Source organism: Rana temporaria, chromosome 1 (genome assembly GCF_905171775.1).
Source record: "Rana temporaria chromosome 1, aRanTem1.1, whole genome shotgun sequence".
NCBI lineage: Eukaryota > Metazoa > Chordata > Amphibia > Anura > Ranidae > Rana > Rana temporaria.
The window spans coordinates 105,338,927-105,357,234 of record NC_053489.1 but is presented as its reverse complement, the minus strand read 5'-3'; the positions used below and the strand labels follow the sequence as shown (position 1 = coordinate 105,357,234).

Here is an 18,308-nt window from a genome sequence, read left to right as displayed (position 1 = left end):
GATGTTTTCGCTTACCATGCTTTCCAAAGACTGAAGCTTAAGTGTTAGCTGGTCTATTGTGCGTCCCACTTCCTCAGCTTCAGGCTCTACCATGTCGCACGTGCTCACCGGCTCAGTGTAGTCGCAGAGAGGGCTCTTCAAAAAGGCCCAGACGTCAGAGCTCTGTAAAGCTAGGGGGACACAAACGCAAGCACCTTGTGTGAGTTGGATACAGATTCATCTAAGACGCCCACTCCGCATCTAGCTGTGCAGATTAGCAGGCATTGTTGCTGCCAGACTATGTTCAGCTGTTGATGCACCTGGGTTAAGCTCCTCTGCTTTTAGCTTAGGACTTTGGTCTCCCCATTGAATAAGGTCAGGGGTAGGAATATAAAAAGGAATTGCCACCTGAACCTGGTGGCCCCTTATTCTCCCCTGTAGAGACAGCTCACAGATTGAGCCATCAGACCTGTCAGGCAATCAATGCAGCCTCCCCCAACATTGCAGCCACTCTGCATGTGTTTTGTTTTTTGCATCACATTTGTTGTTCTACAAGAGTTTAACTGCTATGTTCGCAGCATCCTCACAAGAAGCAAAAAAAAAAAAAAAAAGCAGGGTGTGTCCCTTTTCCTGCTTTAATCCTTAAACAAAGGGATTAGAAGAGCTGGGGATGAAGGTTCACTGTCAGAGGACAGGAGACAGGAGCTGCAGCCTAACGAGGAGAAGCTATCAATAGCCCTACAGGTTCTGATTGCACTTGCAGTCTTTTCAGAGATTCAGGCTGCATATAATTTCCCTCTGCCTACTCGGCCAAAGCCTCTATCTTCTCCTTAGAGTGTAAAGAGAGGTTTTCCTATAGGTGGCTAGTAAGACCTCCATATGGTCCTCAGCCTGGTGTCGGCTTCAGGCTAACCAAATGCACATCTGAGGGATGCACAGTTGCTGGTACACATTGCTAACGTCTCTTAATTGAGGAAACGCACATCTACAGAGGATAACTTCCTTTTTACCAGTCCGCATGTTGCATAAGATACATGAGTTTGGAATGCATGTGGGATAAAAACAAGTAACAAAGCATGTTTTATTGTGGATCGCATAAGGATACATGTTTCTGTCTGTATGGTGTTGCATGTTTGTTAGAGTTGCATAGAAATGCTTGAGTGCATAAAGATGCTAGTTACCTGATCACTCAAGTCCTGGATTACCCAAGGATATTGGGTCACACAGAGAGACTTGTTTCCACAGAAAGGCCTAAAATCGCATAAAGACGTTTGTATGTATAAAAATGCTGGATCACACACACATGGTTACCTGATCACCCAAATCCTTGATTACCCAAGGATGTTTGGTCACACAGAAGTGGTTTGTTTCCACAGAAATGCCTAAAATCGCATAAAGTTGCTTGGATGCAAAAAAGATGCTGCATCACACATGGTTACCTGATCATCTGCGTCCTGGAATACCCAAGGATATTTGGTCACACAGAGAGGCTTGTTTCCACAGAAGTGCCTAAGTTCGCATAAAGATGCTTGTATGCATAAAAATGCTGGAATCACACATGATTACCTGATCACCCAAGCCCTTGATTCCCCAAGGATATTTGGTCACACAAAGAGGCTTGTTTCCACAGAAATGCCTAGAATCGCATAAAGAGGCTTGAAGGCATAAAAATGCTGAATCACACATGATTACCCGATCACCCAAGTCCTTGATTACTCGAGGATATTTTGGTCGCACAGAGAGGCTTGTTTCTACAAGAATGCCTAAAGATCGCTTAAAGATGCTTGAATGCAAAAATAAGCTGGATCACACATGGTTGTCGCATCAACAGCGTCCTGGATTACCCAAGGATACTTGATCACATAGAGAGGCTTGTTTCACAGAAATGCCTAAAGTCGCATTAAGATGCTTGCGTGCATAAGGATGCTGGATCGCACAGGGGTGCTTGATCACACAAGAGTCCTTGGTCACACAAGGGTTCTTGTCCGCACAGTAGTGCTTAAAATGCATAAGATGTTGATCGCATGGAAGATGCTGAATCGCATAAGGATGCATGATTACTTTAAAGTTGTACATGGCGGCCTAATTAAGCAATACAGGATTCCTTGTGTTTGCATAGAAATACGTTTCTGCATGGGTTCATGTTGCACATTGTTGCATAACACGTTTATATCGCATGCTTGCTTGCAAGATGCTTGTTCCAGAGCACACATGCTATATGCATGTTTTTCTTAAAACATATTTATATGAATTCATGCTTCCAGGAACACACGCTGCCATGTACACACACTTCCATTGAGGCATATGGCTTTAACACTTGCCACATACACACATGGGGAGCCAGTTGCATATGTGTTTATTTACTTGGGTCTGCAGAGGTTGTCTGCGTTTCACAGGGGAACAGCACTATCTCCAGTTGGTGGTCTTGCCCTTTTGGGTTAGCCTCCGTGCCTGGGTTGTCAGGGTGCTAGGGCCCGCCTCTAGCAGGTCTGTAGGCCCAGGGTATAGCAGTAATGGCATACCGAAGCAAACTCCTGCTGATGGGTCAGTCAGTAGCATGGCTGGACCTAAGGGTGTCCAGCATGGTCAAGTATCTGGAACTCTAAAGATACATTCTTTCATTTGACAAGAAGCTGGGTATGTTTGGCACAGTCCAAAAAGGAGAGTTTTTTTTTTTTTTTTTGGCCTCAGACAAGACCATCGCTATAAGAAAACTGGTCTATGTGGTCACGGCAAGGAACAGTTCCTTACTTTTGGCCTTTTGATTAAGGCACTAGGGAAGATGCTGGCTTCATTCAAGACAGTTCCCTATACTAACTTTTATTCAGGGCTGTTATAAACAGTATTTTGTCGGCCTAGAAAGAGTGGATCTTGACCTAGCATTATCCAAAGAACCCGGTCCCAGAGATATGCTGGAATTCCTCTTGGTGATTCTTAACTAAAAGGGTTTGCCAGGTCAGCAAGAGACCATGGCCCAGGGGAAGTAGTCAAGCTCCAAGGGAGCCTTATCTGTCAGCTAGAGCTACCGATGGAGCATCTGGCTTAGGGGCCTGAACGTTCAGGTGGCAGGTTGGTTCTGTCAGAGTACAATCAGACTATGCCATACTAGTGATTTACTTAATTTACCAAGGAGGAGCTTGTGCCTTGCCTATTGGCATTCGTCATTTCATGAAATGCAGAATTGGCAGGCGATTCGCTAGAGCCGTCAACAAGTGTCTCTGGGAGAATGACCTCTACACCCGACTGTTTTCCTGACCAAATGTCACAGAAATAGTACCCTGTACATAAGATGTATTGGCGTCCAGGCTCAACAAGAGATTGAACAGCTTGGGGTCAAGGATAAAGGATCCACCCGCATGCGGGGCAGATGTGTTTTTAATCCGAGGGGGGGGACCAGTTGTCACTGGTTGTGTCTCTCCCCCCAGTGCCGCGACTTTTGTGGCTTCTATGCAACATTTAGAGGAGAACGGAAGCTGGCCTGATTACTCCGGCACAACCCTGACGACCTCTCGGTGCAGGAACAGTAAGGGTGGTAGTAGAGGACCCACAGTCCCTTACATCTTGTCCAGGCCTACTTTGCAGGGGGTATTACATTCTGCCTTGCAACAGGTGAATTAATGGTCTGGCTATTATAGACCACATTCTCGAGGATCGGGGCTTTCAGAATCGGCGGCAATTCCCTTGATTCATACAAGAGAGCTGGCCTCCAGGACCAGATAGCCTACGGTCTGGAAGGCCCAGGTTCCTGGTGTGAAACCAGATGGTGGCATCCGTGGCAGTTTGTCAAAGGTAAAATTCCTGCCTTCCTACATTTGGAAAGGAGACGGAGCTAGCCTTAAGTTATATCAAGGATCCGATCTCGGCCTTGCTTCCAAAGGTCGATTACTTCACACTCTTTGGTCCGGGCTGTTATGCACGTCACCCCTTGTATAAGTCCACCAGTTAGGTCGCCCTTGTGCTCGGAGGATTGGCTCTAGTTTTGTCGGCTTACAGGGTCAGCTCCTTGGGCCGATGCACCATATTTCCCTTCATCCTTTAACAAGGGAATTGGTGTTCTTGGTTGTGGTAGCCTCCAAGAGTTTCAGTATTGGCAACTTTCTTGGTATAGAGCCATACTCAATTATTCTTACAAGTAGAGTGATTTTCATCCTCACCCAACCTTATTTACTAGAAGGATCTAGTATTCATTTGAATCTAGATATTCTTACCTTCCCTTTTTTCGAAACCTTGTTTCACGGAAGGAAAGGTTATTGCTTTTCTCTCAATTGAGATGAGAGCAGTTAATACCTATCTGAAGGTTTCAGATATAGAAAGCTGACGTTTTTATTGGGCTGCCAGAAGACCCTAGATGGGCAAGCAGTGTTCAGGTCAGCTATTAAAATGGTTACACTCTCTCTCTCGTTGGAGTAAGAAGGGTCTAGGCCTATCTGAAGCAGCTGCTCGGATACGGAAAACTGATGTTGTTGCGCTACCAGGAGGCCCCAGGAAAGGGCAGGCAGCGTCTAAAATCAACTGTTTTTAAGGTTGATTCATCAGGTTATATTATTCAGGCTTGTGGTTAGAGTAGGATTCCCCCTGTTTTTTTGTGGGGGTGCTCCCTACCAGGATGGTAAGCGCTTTATGCGCAATGCATTTCCAAGCCTTTATGACGCAGATTTTCAAGGCCGCAACTTGGTCATCTGTGCTTACGTTCACTAACTCCTATCAGGTGAACATAAGACGGCAAGAGGATGCAGCTTTTTGGCGCAGTATGCTGCAGGCAGCATTATAGGTCCTCACGTCTGATGGCGTTCTGCGTTGTTGGTGTCTCCCTCCCCTCAGTAAGCATTGCTTTGGGACATCCCACATAGTAATGAATATGCAGCTCTGTGTCCCGTGATGTACGATAAAGAAAATAGGATTTTTATAACAGCTTACCTGTAAAATCCTTTTCTTGGAGTACATCACGGGACACAGAGCTCCCACCCCTCTTGTTTGGGGATATTGGGACACTTATTGCTTTGCTACAAAAACTGAGGAACTCCCAGTAGGGGAGGGGTTATATAGGGAGGGAACTTCCTGTTTAATTGATTACACCAGTGTCCATCACCTGAAGGTAGACTCTATAACCCACATAGTAATGAATATGCAGCTCTGTGTCCCGTGATGTACTCCAAGAAAATGATTTTACAGGTAAGCTGTTATAAAAATCCTATTTTTATTTTTTTGTAGGCTATCGTATATATTCTAAAGCAGCCCTTTAGAATATATAATATAGTCTGCGGGGGCGGGTCCACTCACCTCGGGTCAGTGTCAGGTACACAGGGAGGCTGGATGGATTTGGGTAGGCATTAATATAATTTGAAATTTACATTACCTCCATCTCCTTTTGCAAGTTTATTCTGTGGGTGTGGGGGGTGGACAGCTGTCAAATCAGGGAATTTAAACTGAATAGCAATGGCTTACGTGGGGCCGCACACTCTGCAAGGTTCTGACTGCTCAGCATTGGGATGCTTCAAGAGCATGTTCAGTATGTACATTCTGTGGTTTTGGAAACCCAGGTCTTGGGAGTACGCAGCGCACCCTTGAACCCTGCACTCTGTACGCAGCGCACCCTTGAACCCTGCACTCTGTACGCAGCGCATATTTACTTAAGGCAGTATTGATGTGTACAGTGCCTATAGTAGCTAATCATATATTAGCCTTATTTTAACACGGTCATATCAATGAAATATGCTTTATGTTAATATTGTTAAAGTTCATATTTTTGTAGCTTAATTCTGCATAAAACATACTGTAACAGTGTAGATTCATGAGATATTATGAGGGCGTGTTTTAGGGGTGGAATTAGGGGCAGGGCTTGGGTGGGGCAACTGGTAGCGAGTAACTCTTAAAGCATGACTAGTAGCTCAAGACTTGAAATTCTGAGCCCTGTTCTAAAGTATGAGACACATCAACTCAGCAGGGAGGGTATTCTATTTTACAGGAGGAAATAGAACTAAATATTGTGTATAATTTTATCAGAATTAATTAATTACGACAATACTATTACATTTCTCAGTGTGTGTTAGTGAGAGAGATAGAGTGTGTGTGTTTTGTAAGGGGTTAGCTCGGTAGCGGGGTGTGTGACCCCTTGGATGGGTTCACCACACACTGAATTTATACAGACTGGCAGTCGAAGACGGTTGAAAACAAAGTTCTTGGTTTATTTTTCCATCTCGCTGGAAAACAATTGCAAGCATCCAAACAAAATCAAACCTAAAATAAATCCTAGCCACTTTGGGCGTCTACCTTCCACACAGGAACCTATCTATGAAGTCTAACACAGCCTACTGCTGGGTAGACAGTGCTGGTCGTACAGCACAAAACAATAGTCTTTTTTGATTTTTATCACACAGAAAAATCACTCCTCTCCTCACCTCCTCACAAGACTTTCAGTACTGCTCTCCTTCCTCACAAAGCTTCAGGATGCAGCAAATTAGTGGTAATCCTCTGGGCTACTTATAGAGGCCTTAATTGCCTCATTCTGAACCGCTGAAGTTTTTCAATGGCCTTTAGCCTTTCTCTGGCTATGTTTGTAGCTGACGCACGATAATGATTGGTGTATTGTCCAAACAAGGCAGAAATGTATCTCCCGTCTGTGACAACACCCACAGATTTACCTGACTTCCTGTCAGTGTGATATATATATATATTTTCATGACTAGGAAAATTGTAGATTCGCACTGAAGGCATCAAAACTATGAATGAACACATGTGGAAATTTACATAACAAAAAAGTGTGAAACAACTGAAAATATATTTCATATTCTAGGTTCTTCAAAGTGCCTTCAATTTTGAATAAATCCCCAACAGTGTCACCAGCAAAGCACCCCCACACCATCACACCTCCTCCTCCATGCTTCACGGTGGGAACCAGGCATGTAGAGTCCATCCGTTCACCTTTTCTGCGTCGCACAAAGACACGGGGGTTGGAACCAAAGATCTCAAGTTTGGACTCATCAGACCAAAGCACAGATTTCCACTGGTCTAATGTCCATTCCTTGTGTTCTTTAGCCCAAACAAGTCTCTTCTGCTTGTTGCCTTTCTTTAGCAGTGGTTTCCTAGCAGATATTCTACCATGAAGGCCTGATTCACACAGTCTCCTCTTAACAGTTCTAGAGATGTGTCTGCTGCAAAAGGTGGCTACTTTGAAGAACCTAGAATATGAAATATATTTTCAGTTGTTTCACACTTTTTTGTTATGTATAATTCCACATGTGTTAATTCATAGTTTTGATGCCTTCAGTGTGAATCTACAATGTTCATAGTCCTGAAAATAAAGAAAACTCTTTGAATGAGAAGGTGTGTCCAAACTTTTGGTCTGTACTGTATATATACACAGGGCTCAAAATAAAAAATGGCAAGCCCTGAGCTACTAGCCAGGCCTTAAGGGTTACTCTCCACCAGTTGCCCTGCCCCGCCCCTAAACACGCCCTCATAAATTATCTCATGAAATTACACTTAAATGTTCTATGCAGAATTAAGTTATAAAAATAAATATTGACAGCAACTTTATCCATGCCCAAAAATGCAGCCTGTGCCCGCCAATGCAGTTTGTGCCCACCAGTTTCAGCCTGTGTCCCCAATGCAGCATGTGTCCCCAGTTTAAGCCTGTGTCCCCAATGCAGCAATTGTCCCCAAATTAAGCCTGTGTCCCAGCAAATGTAAGGCAGAAGAGCCGCCGCCTGGCTGATTAGAGCGCTGGGTAACATAACCGCTTTCATTACAATAGCTGTGTGTTTCCCCGCCGTGCGGCATCATATATAGTCCCTCCCCCTTGTCCACGGAACTTTGATAGACAGATCACAGTCCCAGGATTGGACGGTGATCTGTCTATCAAAGTGCCTGGACAAGGAGGAGGGGCAGTATATGATGCCGCACAGCAGGGAAACACACAGCTATTGTAATGAAAGCAGTTATGTTCCCCATCGCTCTAATCAGCCAGGTGGCGGCTCTTCTCCCTCTTCCCCTACGATCAATGGGACAAAGGCTCCCATACAACCCAGGCCGACGGCGGTGCTCGCCCCCCCACTCCCAGGCAGCTCACACTCGCCAGTCCTCAAAATCCACTTGCAAAATGCGAGCAAGCAAGTTTTTCTTGCAACTGGTATATGATGCACTGACATTTGATGTTGCTGTTCTGTATTCTAGCTTTTGTTAGCTGCCAAGTTTAAAGGTGAGGAAGAAGTGCTACGCATACTGGAAACTGCAACTGAGCGATCCAAGTTGGACTTCCTCTGGAAAGTTACCTTCTCTAAGGAAGTAGTAAGTACACATTATTCATGCTGCTGTCGGTAAACTGACAACTAGATGCATACAAAATGCTGGGAGTGGGAAAGTGTGGGTGACCAGCTTTTGCAGGCTGTCACAACTTTTAACATTGCTTGCTGCAGCCCTGTAACCTGTACTTCTAGCTCTTGTGCATTCATCTTACCAAGATCCCTTTAAAGCTGAACTCCAGGCGATTTATAAATTTTTCTTACTCCATGCAGAGGGGCTGTGCCTGTACTGCATGGGTTAAATGCTCGTATTTGTTCAGAGAGCCAAGATGTACTCGCCTAATTAACCAAACCTTTCAGCGCAAGACCCAGTCCCTTTTGGCTTTTGACACGCGTGCACAAACACACACAGTCCATCGGTCTTGTACGGTGGACTGTTCCTGACATTATCACGCTCATAGACTGGCTCTGGACGTGAAGACACCAGGAGAAGTCCACCACTGGACGTGGGGAAGCGCCATTTTCCAGAGGATCAGGTGAGTATAGGCTCTGTGTTCACCCCTAGACAAAATGAGCAGTTAACCCATGCAGTGCAGGCACAGCCCTGCTGCATGGGGTAAAAAAAATTGGCTGGAGTTGGGCTTTAACTATTTACCTACTTGGCTGCTGAGTGGGAGGGGCAGGCTGATGACCTCACGCTCTCATGCCTTGTACATGTGACCAGTTTTCACAACGAGAGAACTGCCATTTTTATATTGGTCGTGAAAACCGGTCGTGTATGCTCCCTAGCAGTTTTCTCGACAAAAAAACTGCCCGCAAATTTTTTTTTAAAACGGCTCTTTTTTCTCGTCGCGTTTCCCGTCAGTTTTTTTTCTCGCGAAAAACATTTGTTTGTATGCTTTTCCGAGGGGGAACAAAAACGTGCATGCTCAGAATCAAGTATGTAGCCCAAAAGGTGGTGCCATTTGAAAGGAACTTCCCCTTTATAGTCCCGTTGTACGTCACCGTGCCTTGGTTGGTCTCCCCTGGTGCCGATGCGCGGGCACGATCACCGCCGGGCACCCGCGATCGCTCGTTACAGAGCGAGAACCGGGAGCTGTGTGTGTAAACACACAGCTCCCGGTCCTGTCAGGGGGAGAAATGACAGATCGTCTGTCCATACAATGTATGAACAGCGATCAGTCATTTCCCCTAGTGAGTCCACCCACCCACCCACCCCCCCCCCCAGTTAGAACACACACAGGGAACATAATTACCCCCTTCCTCGCCCCCTAGTGTTAACCCCTTCCCTGCCAGTGGCATTTTAAAGTAATAAATGCATTTTTATAGCACTGATCGCTATAAAAATGCCAATGGTCCCAAAAATGTGTCAAGTGTCCGCCATAAGGTCGCAGTACCAATAAATATCGCTGATCGCCGCCATTACTAGTAAAAAAAAAAAATATTAATAAAAATGTCATAAAACTATCCCCTATTTTGTAGACACTATAACTTTTGCACAAAAGAAAAATATGTAGAAGAATACATATCGGCCTAAACTGAGGGGAAAAAAATTATTTTTATATCTTTTTGGGGATATTTATCACAGCAAAAAGTAAAAAATATTCATTTTTTTTTTTCAAAATTGTCGCTTTATTTTTGTTTATAGCGCTAAAAATAAAAACCGCAGAGGTGATCAAATATGACCAAAAGAAAGCTCTATTTGTGGGGGAAAAAGGACGCCAATTTTGTTTGGGAGCCACGTCGCACGACCGCGCAATTGTCAGTTAAAGCGACGCAGTGTCGAATCATAAAAAGGGGCCCGGTCATTGACCAGCAATATGGTCCAGGGCTTAAAGCGGAGTTCCACCCTATTTTTCAACCTGTTTGCATTGTAATTAACACTGCCCCCTTAAATAGAACTGGCATGTTTTTTTTTTTTTGTTTGACAAACTCACGGTTTTATTCCTGTGAGTTTGTCTTCCCTTTGCGGCGGATGGCTTCTCCGCCGCATCCAGCGCTGCTATGCCTCCTGGGTGATGTGTGTCATCAATCCCAGGAGGCTGGGCTGAACGAGCGCCGCGCCGTACAGTAGTTGAATCTCGGGGGGGCGGGAGGGAGGACAGTGCCGCCCATAGAGGTGGTGTCCTCTTCCTCCTCTCCAACTCCCCCCTGCTAGCACCGCCCCCCCGCCTCCACCACCTGCCCGCCGTCTGTCTCCGGTTTGCGGAGATACAGATCATCAGGATGACAGAGCGCATCTCTGATAGATCTGTATGTGAGAACACCCGCTCGTAGTACTGCCCCGCCTCCCTGTACATAGAAACAGCGCGCTCTGCACTGTGTGTTACAATTCTAGTGCAGGGAGGCGGAGCTGTACTACGAGCGGGTGTTCTCACATACAGATCCATCAGAGATGCGCTCCTCTGTCATCCTGATGATCTGTAACTCTCCCCACTCTGCACTGGTGTCACAGAGTTAGTGGGAGAGCGAGCTTGCCATCCACTGTGCCCGTATCTGTGCCCAATGCTGCCCTCACTGTGCCCGTAACTGTGCCCAACACTGTGCCCAACACTGTGCCCAACACTGTGCCCGTAACTGTGCCCTGTGCCATAACTGTGCCCAACACTGCCCTCACTGTGCCCTGACTGTGCCCTCACTGTGCCCAACACTGTGCCCGTAACTGTGCCCTCACTGTGCCCAATGCTGCCTCACTGTGCCCGTAACTGTGCCCTCATTGTGCCCAACACTGTGCCCAACACTGTGCCCAACGCTGCCTCACTGTGCCCTAACTGTGCCCAACGCTGTCGTAACTGTGCCCGTAACTGTGCCCTCACTGTGCCCTCACTGCACCCGTAACTGTGCCCTCACTGTACCGATGCGGGGTGCTATGCCGGGGCCGATGCGGGGTACATGGGCCGATGCGGGGTGCTGGGCCAGGGCCAATGCGGGGTGCCGAGGCCAATGCGGGGTACAGGGGCCGATGCGGGGTACAGGGGCCGATGCGGGGTACAGGGGCCGATGCGGGGTACAGGGGCCGATGCGGGGTGCCGGGGCCGATGCGGGGTGCCGGGGCCGATGCGGGGTGCCGAGGCCGATGTGGGGTGCCGAGGCCGATGCGGGGTGCCGAGGCCGATGCGGGGTGCTGTGCCGGAGACGATGCGGTGGGCAATGTTATGGTGGCAATGTGCTGTGCTGGGGGAAGAAGGAAGCAGGAGGAACTCGGCACAGGGATGGTGGGAACTCCTCATAATGGGGCACAGTGGGTGTACAGACCCGGGAACTCAGCACAGGGATGGTGAGAACCCCTCATAATGGGGCACAGCGGGGGTACAGACCCGGGAACTCAGCACAGGGATGGTGGTAACCCCTCATAATGGGGCACAGCGGGTGTACAGACCCGGGAACTCAGCACAGGGATGGTGGGAACTCCTCATAATGGGGCACAGCAGGTGTACAGACCCGGGAACTCAGCACAGGGATGGTGGGAACTCCTCATAATGGGGCACAGCGGGGGGGGGGGTACAGACCTGGGAACTCAGCACATGGATGGTGGGAACCCCTCATAATGGGGCACAGCGGGGGGTACAGACCTGGGAACTCAGCACATGGATGGTGGGAACTCCTCATAATGGGGCACAGCGGGGGGTACAGACCTGGGAACTCAGCACATGGATGGTGGGAACCCCTCATAATGGGGCACAGCGGGTGTACAGACCCGGGAACTCAGCACATGGATGGTGGGAACCCCTCATAATGGGACACAGCGGGTGTACAGACCCGGGAACTCAGCACAGGGATGGTGGGAACTCCTCATAATGGGGCACAGCGGGGGGTACAGACCCGGGAACTCAACACAGGGATGGTGGGAACCCCTCATAATGGGCACAGAGGGGGTACAGACCCGGGAACTCAGCACATGGATGGTGAGAACCCCTCATAATGGGGCACAGTGGGTGTAGAGACCCAGGAACTCAGCACAGGGATGGTGGTAACTCCTCATAATGGGCACAGCAGGGGGTACAGACCTGGGAACTCAGCACAGGGATGGTGGGAACACCTCATAATGGGGCACGGCGGGGGGTACAGACCTGGGAACTCAGCACAAGGATGGTGGGAACCCCTCATAATGGGGCACAGCAGGTGTACAGACCCGGGAACTCAGCACAGGGATGGTGGGAACTCCTCATAATGGGGCACAGCGGGGGGTACAGACCCGGGAACTCAGCACAGGGATGGTGGTAACCCCTCATAATGGGGCACATCGGGTGTACAGACCCGGGAACTCAGCACAGGGGTGGTGGGAAACCCTCATAATGGGGCACAGCAGGGGGTACAGACCCGGGAACTCAGCATAGGGATGGTGGGAACCCCTCATAATGGGGCACAGCGGGGGTACAGACCCGGGAACTCAGCACAGGGATGGTGGTAACCCCTCATAATGGGGCACAGCGGGGGGTACAGACCCGGGAACTCAGCACAGGGATGGTGGTAACCCCTCATAACGGGGCACAGCGGGTGTACAGACCCGGGAACTCAGCACAGGGATGGTGGGAACTCCTCATAATGGGGCACAGCAGGTGTACAGACCCGGGAACTCAGCACAGGGATGGTGGGAACTTCTCATAATGGGGCACAGCGGGGGGTACAGACCCGGGAACTCAGCACAGGGATGGTGGGAACCCCTCATAATGGGGCACAGCGGGTGTACAGACCCGGGAACTCAGCACAGGGATGGTGGGAACTCCTCATAATGGGCACAGCAGGGGGTACAGACCTGGGAACTCAGCACAGGGATGGTGGGAACTCCTCATAATGGGGCACAGCGGGGGGTACAGACCCGGGAACTCAGCACAGGGATGGTGGTAACCCCTCATAATGGGGCACATCGGGTGTACAGACCCGGGAACTCAGCACAGGGATGGTGGGAACTCCTCATAATGGGGCACAGCGGGGGGTACAGACCCGGGAACTCAGCACAGGGATGGTGGGAACCCCTCATAATGGGGCACAGCGGGGGGTACAGACCTGGGAACTCAGCACAGGGATGGTGGGAACCCCTCATAATGGGCACAGCGGGGGGTACAGACCCGGGAACTCAGCGCAGGGATGGTGGGAACCCCTCATAATGGGTCATAATGGGGCACAGCGGGGGGTACAGACCCGGGAACTCAGCACAGGGATGGTGGGAACCCCTCATAATGGGGCACAGCGGGTGTACAGACCCGGGAACTCAGCAGAGGGATGGTGGAAACCCCTCATAATGGGGCACAGCGGGTGTACAGACCCGGGAACTCAGTGCAGGGATGGCTGGGAACCCCTCATAATGGGCACAGCGGGGGTACAGACCCGGGAAGTCAGTGCAGGGATGGTGGGAATCCCTCATGAAGGGTTCCCACCATCCCTGTTCGGTGCTGACTTCCTGTGCCTGTACTCCTGCTGTGCCCATTATGAGCGTACGAATCCGAATTGAGTTTCGGGCACAAAATACGAAATAACGGCTAATGCGAAACGGAACTAAACAAAATGAATTTATTGACAGTGCACATGTCTGGTATATGTATACACACCATATATAACAAGAGATATATATCATCTTGTTATGTAGATATATCTGCACAGGAACAAATGATTTCTTATATTTACTGGTTCCTGGAAGGAGAAGGGGAGGGGAGGAGAGGTTTGCTTTGCATAGATAAGGGGCGGTAACTTCCTCTGGCACTCCCATTGCTATTGAAACCTGATCTGAAACCATTACACTGCTTGTACAGCACTGAGCATGTGCGAGGCTGAAATCCAGGAAGTCATACAGTCTGGCTTCATGATGCCCACACTTAAGATGGCCCCAGTCAATTTCTGTTTTATAAAGTGTCTAAATGCTGTAAAAACCTAACAAAACGGACCTTAGTTTACAGACTAACTGTAGTAGAATACATTAAGTTTGTGTATTACAGGGGTTTTCATATTTAAAAAGTTTATATTTTTAATATTGTGGCCGGAACTCCGCTTTAAGTGGTTAAAGACACTGCAACACTTGGTGAAGCAAGTAGTTTTTGTAAACCAGCTTGGTCCAAGCAAACTATTTTAAAGTGACCTGAAACATGGACATCAGCTTTAAATCCCCATGTTTGCCTTTCTCACATGGGACAGGTGTCCGGCTTGTCGTTTACAAGCGATCAGAAGTTGGAAGAATTTTTAAAGCAGAAATGCCACCACACTAACCAAAATCTATTTTCGACAGCAGAAACAAGAAGTTGCACTTATTAGACTTGTAACTTTTGGAGTAATTGCATGTTTTATTCTGGTAAAAATTGCTTGGCATAGGATCATCTTACCACTTAATTAAAAAATGTAAACATCACTCGTATGTTCCTATCCTAGGATAGAGAGGTTCTATGCTGTGAGAAAGTTGGGCTCTAGTCTGTTGCACAGTGCTGTCCGCTTATTTGTGTGCTGGGAGTTGAAGATTGAGGTATTTAGGGACCCTATAGGAGAAAGAGCAGAGCACAAGGTTGGGCAAGTAGAAGATGAAAGCCCTTTCTTTAGCGAGGAACATACATTCCACATTTCATAATTTTGCTGCCAAAATTAGTGTGTCCTGTAAATTGCCTCCAGCGTTGCTCCTGTTTGTTCTTGCTGGAGGCTGCCATTTTGCTGAAGCACAGAGCCTCTGAGCATCAGGCAATCTTTAGGCTGTCTGCAAACCTGCCCCTAGTGGCTCTGATTTTTGGCACAATGCCAAAAATGGAGCAGCTCAGCGTGTACAGAGCAGGGTGAAACAGTGTATTACTTGATTTTTAACGGTATAGGCACTAATAGTTAATATTTTACTGGAAGGGGCCAGTCTGAAGTGATGCAGCAGGACCTAGTTTTCTGACAAATGTTTGACTTTAAGGTGCAAAGTCAGCAGACAGTAGTGTACACATGCTGTGGCAAGAATTAAATCCCATGTCATGTTCAGCAGCCAGATGTAAACTCACTCTCATCCTTTCTAAACGACTGCCATAGTGCTGATCTATAAGGATATAGATGCCTCCTGCATGTATCCTTACCTGTCAAATGTTTCCCCCTCTGTCTGTTATAAGAACTGAAAAACTGCAGATTCTGTGGGTGGATCTGTTGTCCTGAGCTCTGTGGGTGGATCTGTTGTCCTGAGCTCTGTGGGTGGAGTCGTGATGTCGGTAGACTCCCCGCCGTCCTCTACACTCCCCTTGTCAACATGCATTTTTTCCTATGTATTCCTTACACTGAATTCTGCTATGATCACTAACATCCAGTCAAAATCCAGAAAAGTAACCACATGACTTCAGAAATGGAGTGGGGGTGGGAATTTAAAAAATAATGCCTGTTTCCAGGCTAGTGCATAAGATATGTAAATAACCTGTCACTCACAGCAAGGGGGCGGAACGGACTAAGGTTTTTCTCTGCAAGTCTGTTTTATTTCACTGAACAATAAAATAGGATTGCTCAGAGCTGGATTAACTCTGTGTGGCAAGACTGGGCGCAGATGATAGGAAATGTTATACTGTACATTGTGACATCAAAAAAAGAAATAGAAAATTCCAGGTTTACATCCACTTTAATCACATCCAGTTCAATAGCAAAGCAAGCGGTTGCAAGGCAGTGATGCATGCGTTTAGGGATTGAAACGGGCAATGAGGAGGTGATCTATAATGCTGCCTCACAGCCCATGAAACGCCCACTTCAGTGGACTAATGTTGGTGTAAACTAGTCCCAAAGATGAGTATTTAAAAAAGAAAAAAAGTCAGACATTCTAATGAAGTTTAAAAAATTTGTCACATAGTAGCAATCCTTATGTTTGTGTGTTTAACCACTTAAGGACCACCTCATGTACATATACGTCAGCAGAATGGCACAGGCAGGCACATCCACGTATATATACGTGCCCTGCTTGACGTGGGTCGGGGGTTTCCTGCGGCTTCCCTGTGCTTCACTGTGTCGGCGCATCGATCGCGTCATCTCATTTATAGGGAAGACACGATCGATGACGTCATTCCTACAGCCACACCCCCCTACACTAGTAAACACATACACAGTGATCCCTAAATGTTACAGCGCCCCCTGTGTTTAACTCCCAAACTGCAACTGTCATTTTCACAATAAAGAATGCAATTTAAATGCATTTTTTGCTGTGAAAATGACAATTGTCCCAAAAATGTGTGAAAATTGTCCGAAGTGTCCGCCATAATGTCGCAGTCACGAAAAAAATCGATGATCGCCGCCATTAGTAGTAAAAAATAAAAATGCAAAAAAACTATCCCCTATTTTGTAAACACTATAAATTTTGCGCAAACCAACCGATAAACGATTATTGCGATTTCTTTTACCAAAAATAGGTAGAAGAATACGTATCGGCCTAAACTGAGGGAAAAAAAATGTTATATATGTTTTTGGGGGATATTTATTATAGCAAAAAGTAAAAAATATTGCATTTTTTTCAAAATTGTCGCTCTATTTTTGTTTATAGCGCAAAAAATAAAAACCGCAGAGGTGATCAAATACCACCAAAAGAAAGCTCTATTTGTGGGGGAAAAAAGACGCCAATTTTGTTTGGGAGCCACGTCGCACGACCGCGCAATTGTCTGTTAAAGCGACGCAGTCCCGAACTGTAAAAACCCCTTGGGTCTTTAGGCAGCATTTTGGTCCGGGGCTTAAGTGGTTAAAGCTTTGTTGAGAATTGTTTGAATTGAGAATTATGTGTTTGTTTTTGATGATCTGTGATGCCACCTTTTACTACAGATGGATGCAGTGGAAGAGAAATTGCACCCTACAGTTTCATTTGAAAAATTTAAAGAAATTTATGAAAAACTTGGTCAGTCTGGACAGATCAGCACCTTAACGCTGGATGGAATGTTGCACGCTGTTCCTGAGGAACAGAACGCTACAGATTTACAAGAGAGGAAAAACTACAGAAGTAGAGCAATGCAAAAAGAATTGGCCTCCTTGAATACTATGTAAAGGACATTTTATCAATTTACTGTGCATTAAAAAGACTGTGAAAGCTCAAGGTTCAGGAGGGAAGCTTGTTATGGCTGGGGCTCAAAAAACGGGTTACCTGCTTAATTTATGGACAGTGTCGGATACAAATGTTCACACCCTCCTGAAGGGCTGCACTCAGTAATTGGGCTTTTGGGTCAAGCTTGTACATTACAGGTACTTATTTAGTGCTGCCAGGTGGAAATGGTAACCACTAAGACACTATGCTGCCCATCTGATATCTTTTAGTTTAGAATCGTGGTACCCTGAATAGAGCATGTTTGGCAAAAAAAATGTAAAACCTAATGGTAATTAAATACCCCCAAAAGAAAGCTCTATTTTCAGAAAATAACTAGTCTTTAGTCTAAAATTATTTTTTTTGTTCCCCATTATGTGGGCAAAACTAATTTTAAAAAAATGGTTCTGGCAGTAAAAGGGTTAAAGTATCTCTGCATCAAGAAGGAAAACTTGACCTGTTGGGGGTGCTCCAGGATTTAAGTTGGGAACCACTGGACTAGGTGGTAGTGTCATGAACGCATCTCGCTGCCTTTATGTAGTAACCTGGAAGAGTTCAGCAAAATAATTGTTAGTGGTTTGTATTGGCATGTGGGATTGGGGTAGAACACCATGATCTCTGACCTTTGTTCAAAAGCTGAATTTCATTCTTGTTTGGTGAGGGCAGATTTCTCCTATTTTGTACTAAGAACTGTATTGTCAAACAGTAAATGGGTTCTGCACCATTGCAATGTGTGTAGCAGATATTGATTTTCAAGTGACTGTGTTTTTTTTTTTTTGTACGTTTTATACTTTTTCCTGTGCTAGGCAAAGCAACAAGTTCAATTTAATGCAGACCTGCCCTGCAGCCAATGTGCCTTCCTTTCACTCCCCCAGCTGATCCATGTCCCCATTAGAAAGACCCAAGCTACAAGTTGCATCATTACATAAGATCAAACCTATGTTCTTGGTCTAAATGCATGTTTGTTTTAAAGACCCTTTCACACAGGAGGTAGTAAAAAACAGGCAGCTGTGCCACGGTTTTACTGCCGCTGAATTGTGACATTACAGACGGATAGAGTTGTACACATGCTGTGATGCTTTGCTTTACAGCCATGG

At 46.7% G+C, this 18,308-nt stretch overlaps 1 protein-coding gene across 1 annotated transcript in view; it reads left to right on the top strand.

The window, feature by feature from the left end:
• Positions 1-17,937, top strand: part of PTCD2 (pentatricopeptide repeat domain 2) — a 46,808-nt gene extending 28,871 nt beyond the window's left edge. The window contains exons 9-10 of the mRNA XM_040341464.1: positions 8,152-8,265; positions 16,959-17,937. Of these exons, the coding sequence (XP_040197398.1) occupies positions 8,152-8,265; positions 16,959-17,177 (333 nt within the window). The 3' untranslated portion in view covers positions 17,178-17,937. The remainder of the gene's footprint in view (positions 1-8,151; positions 8,266-16,958) is intronic.
• The last annotated feature ends 371 nt before the right edge of the window (positions 17,938-18,308 follow it).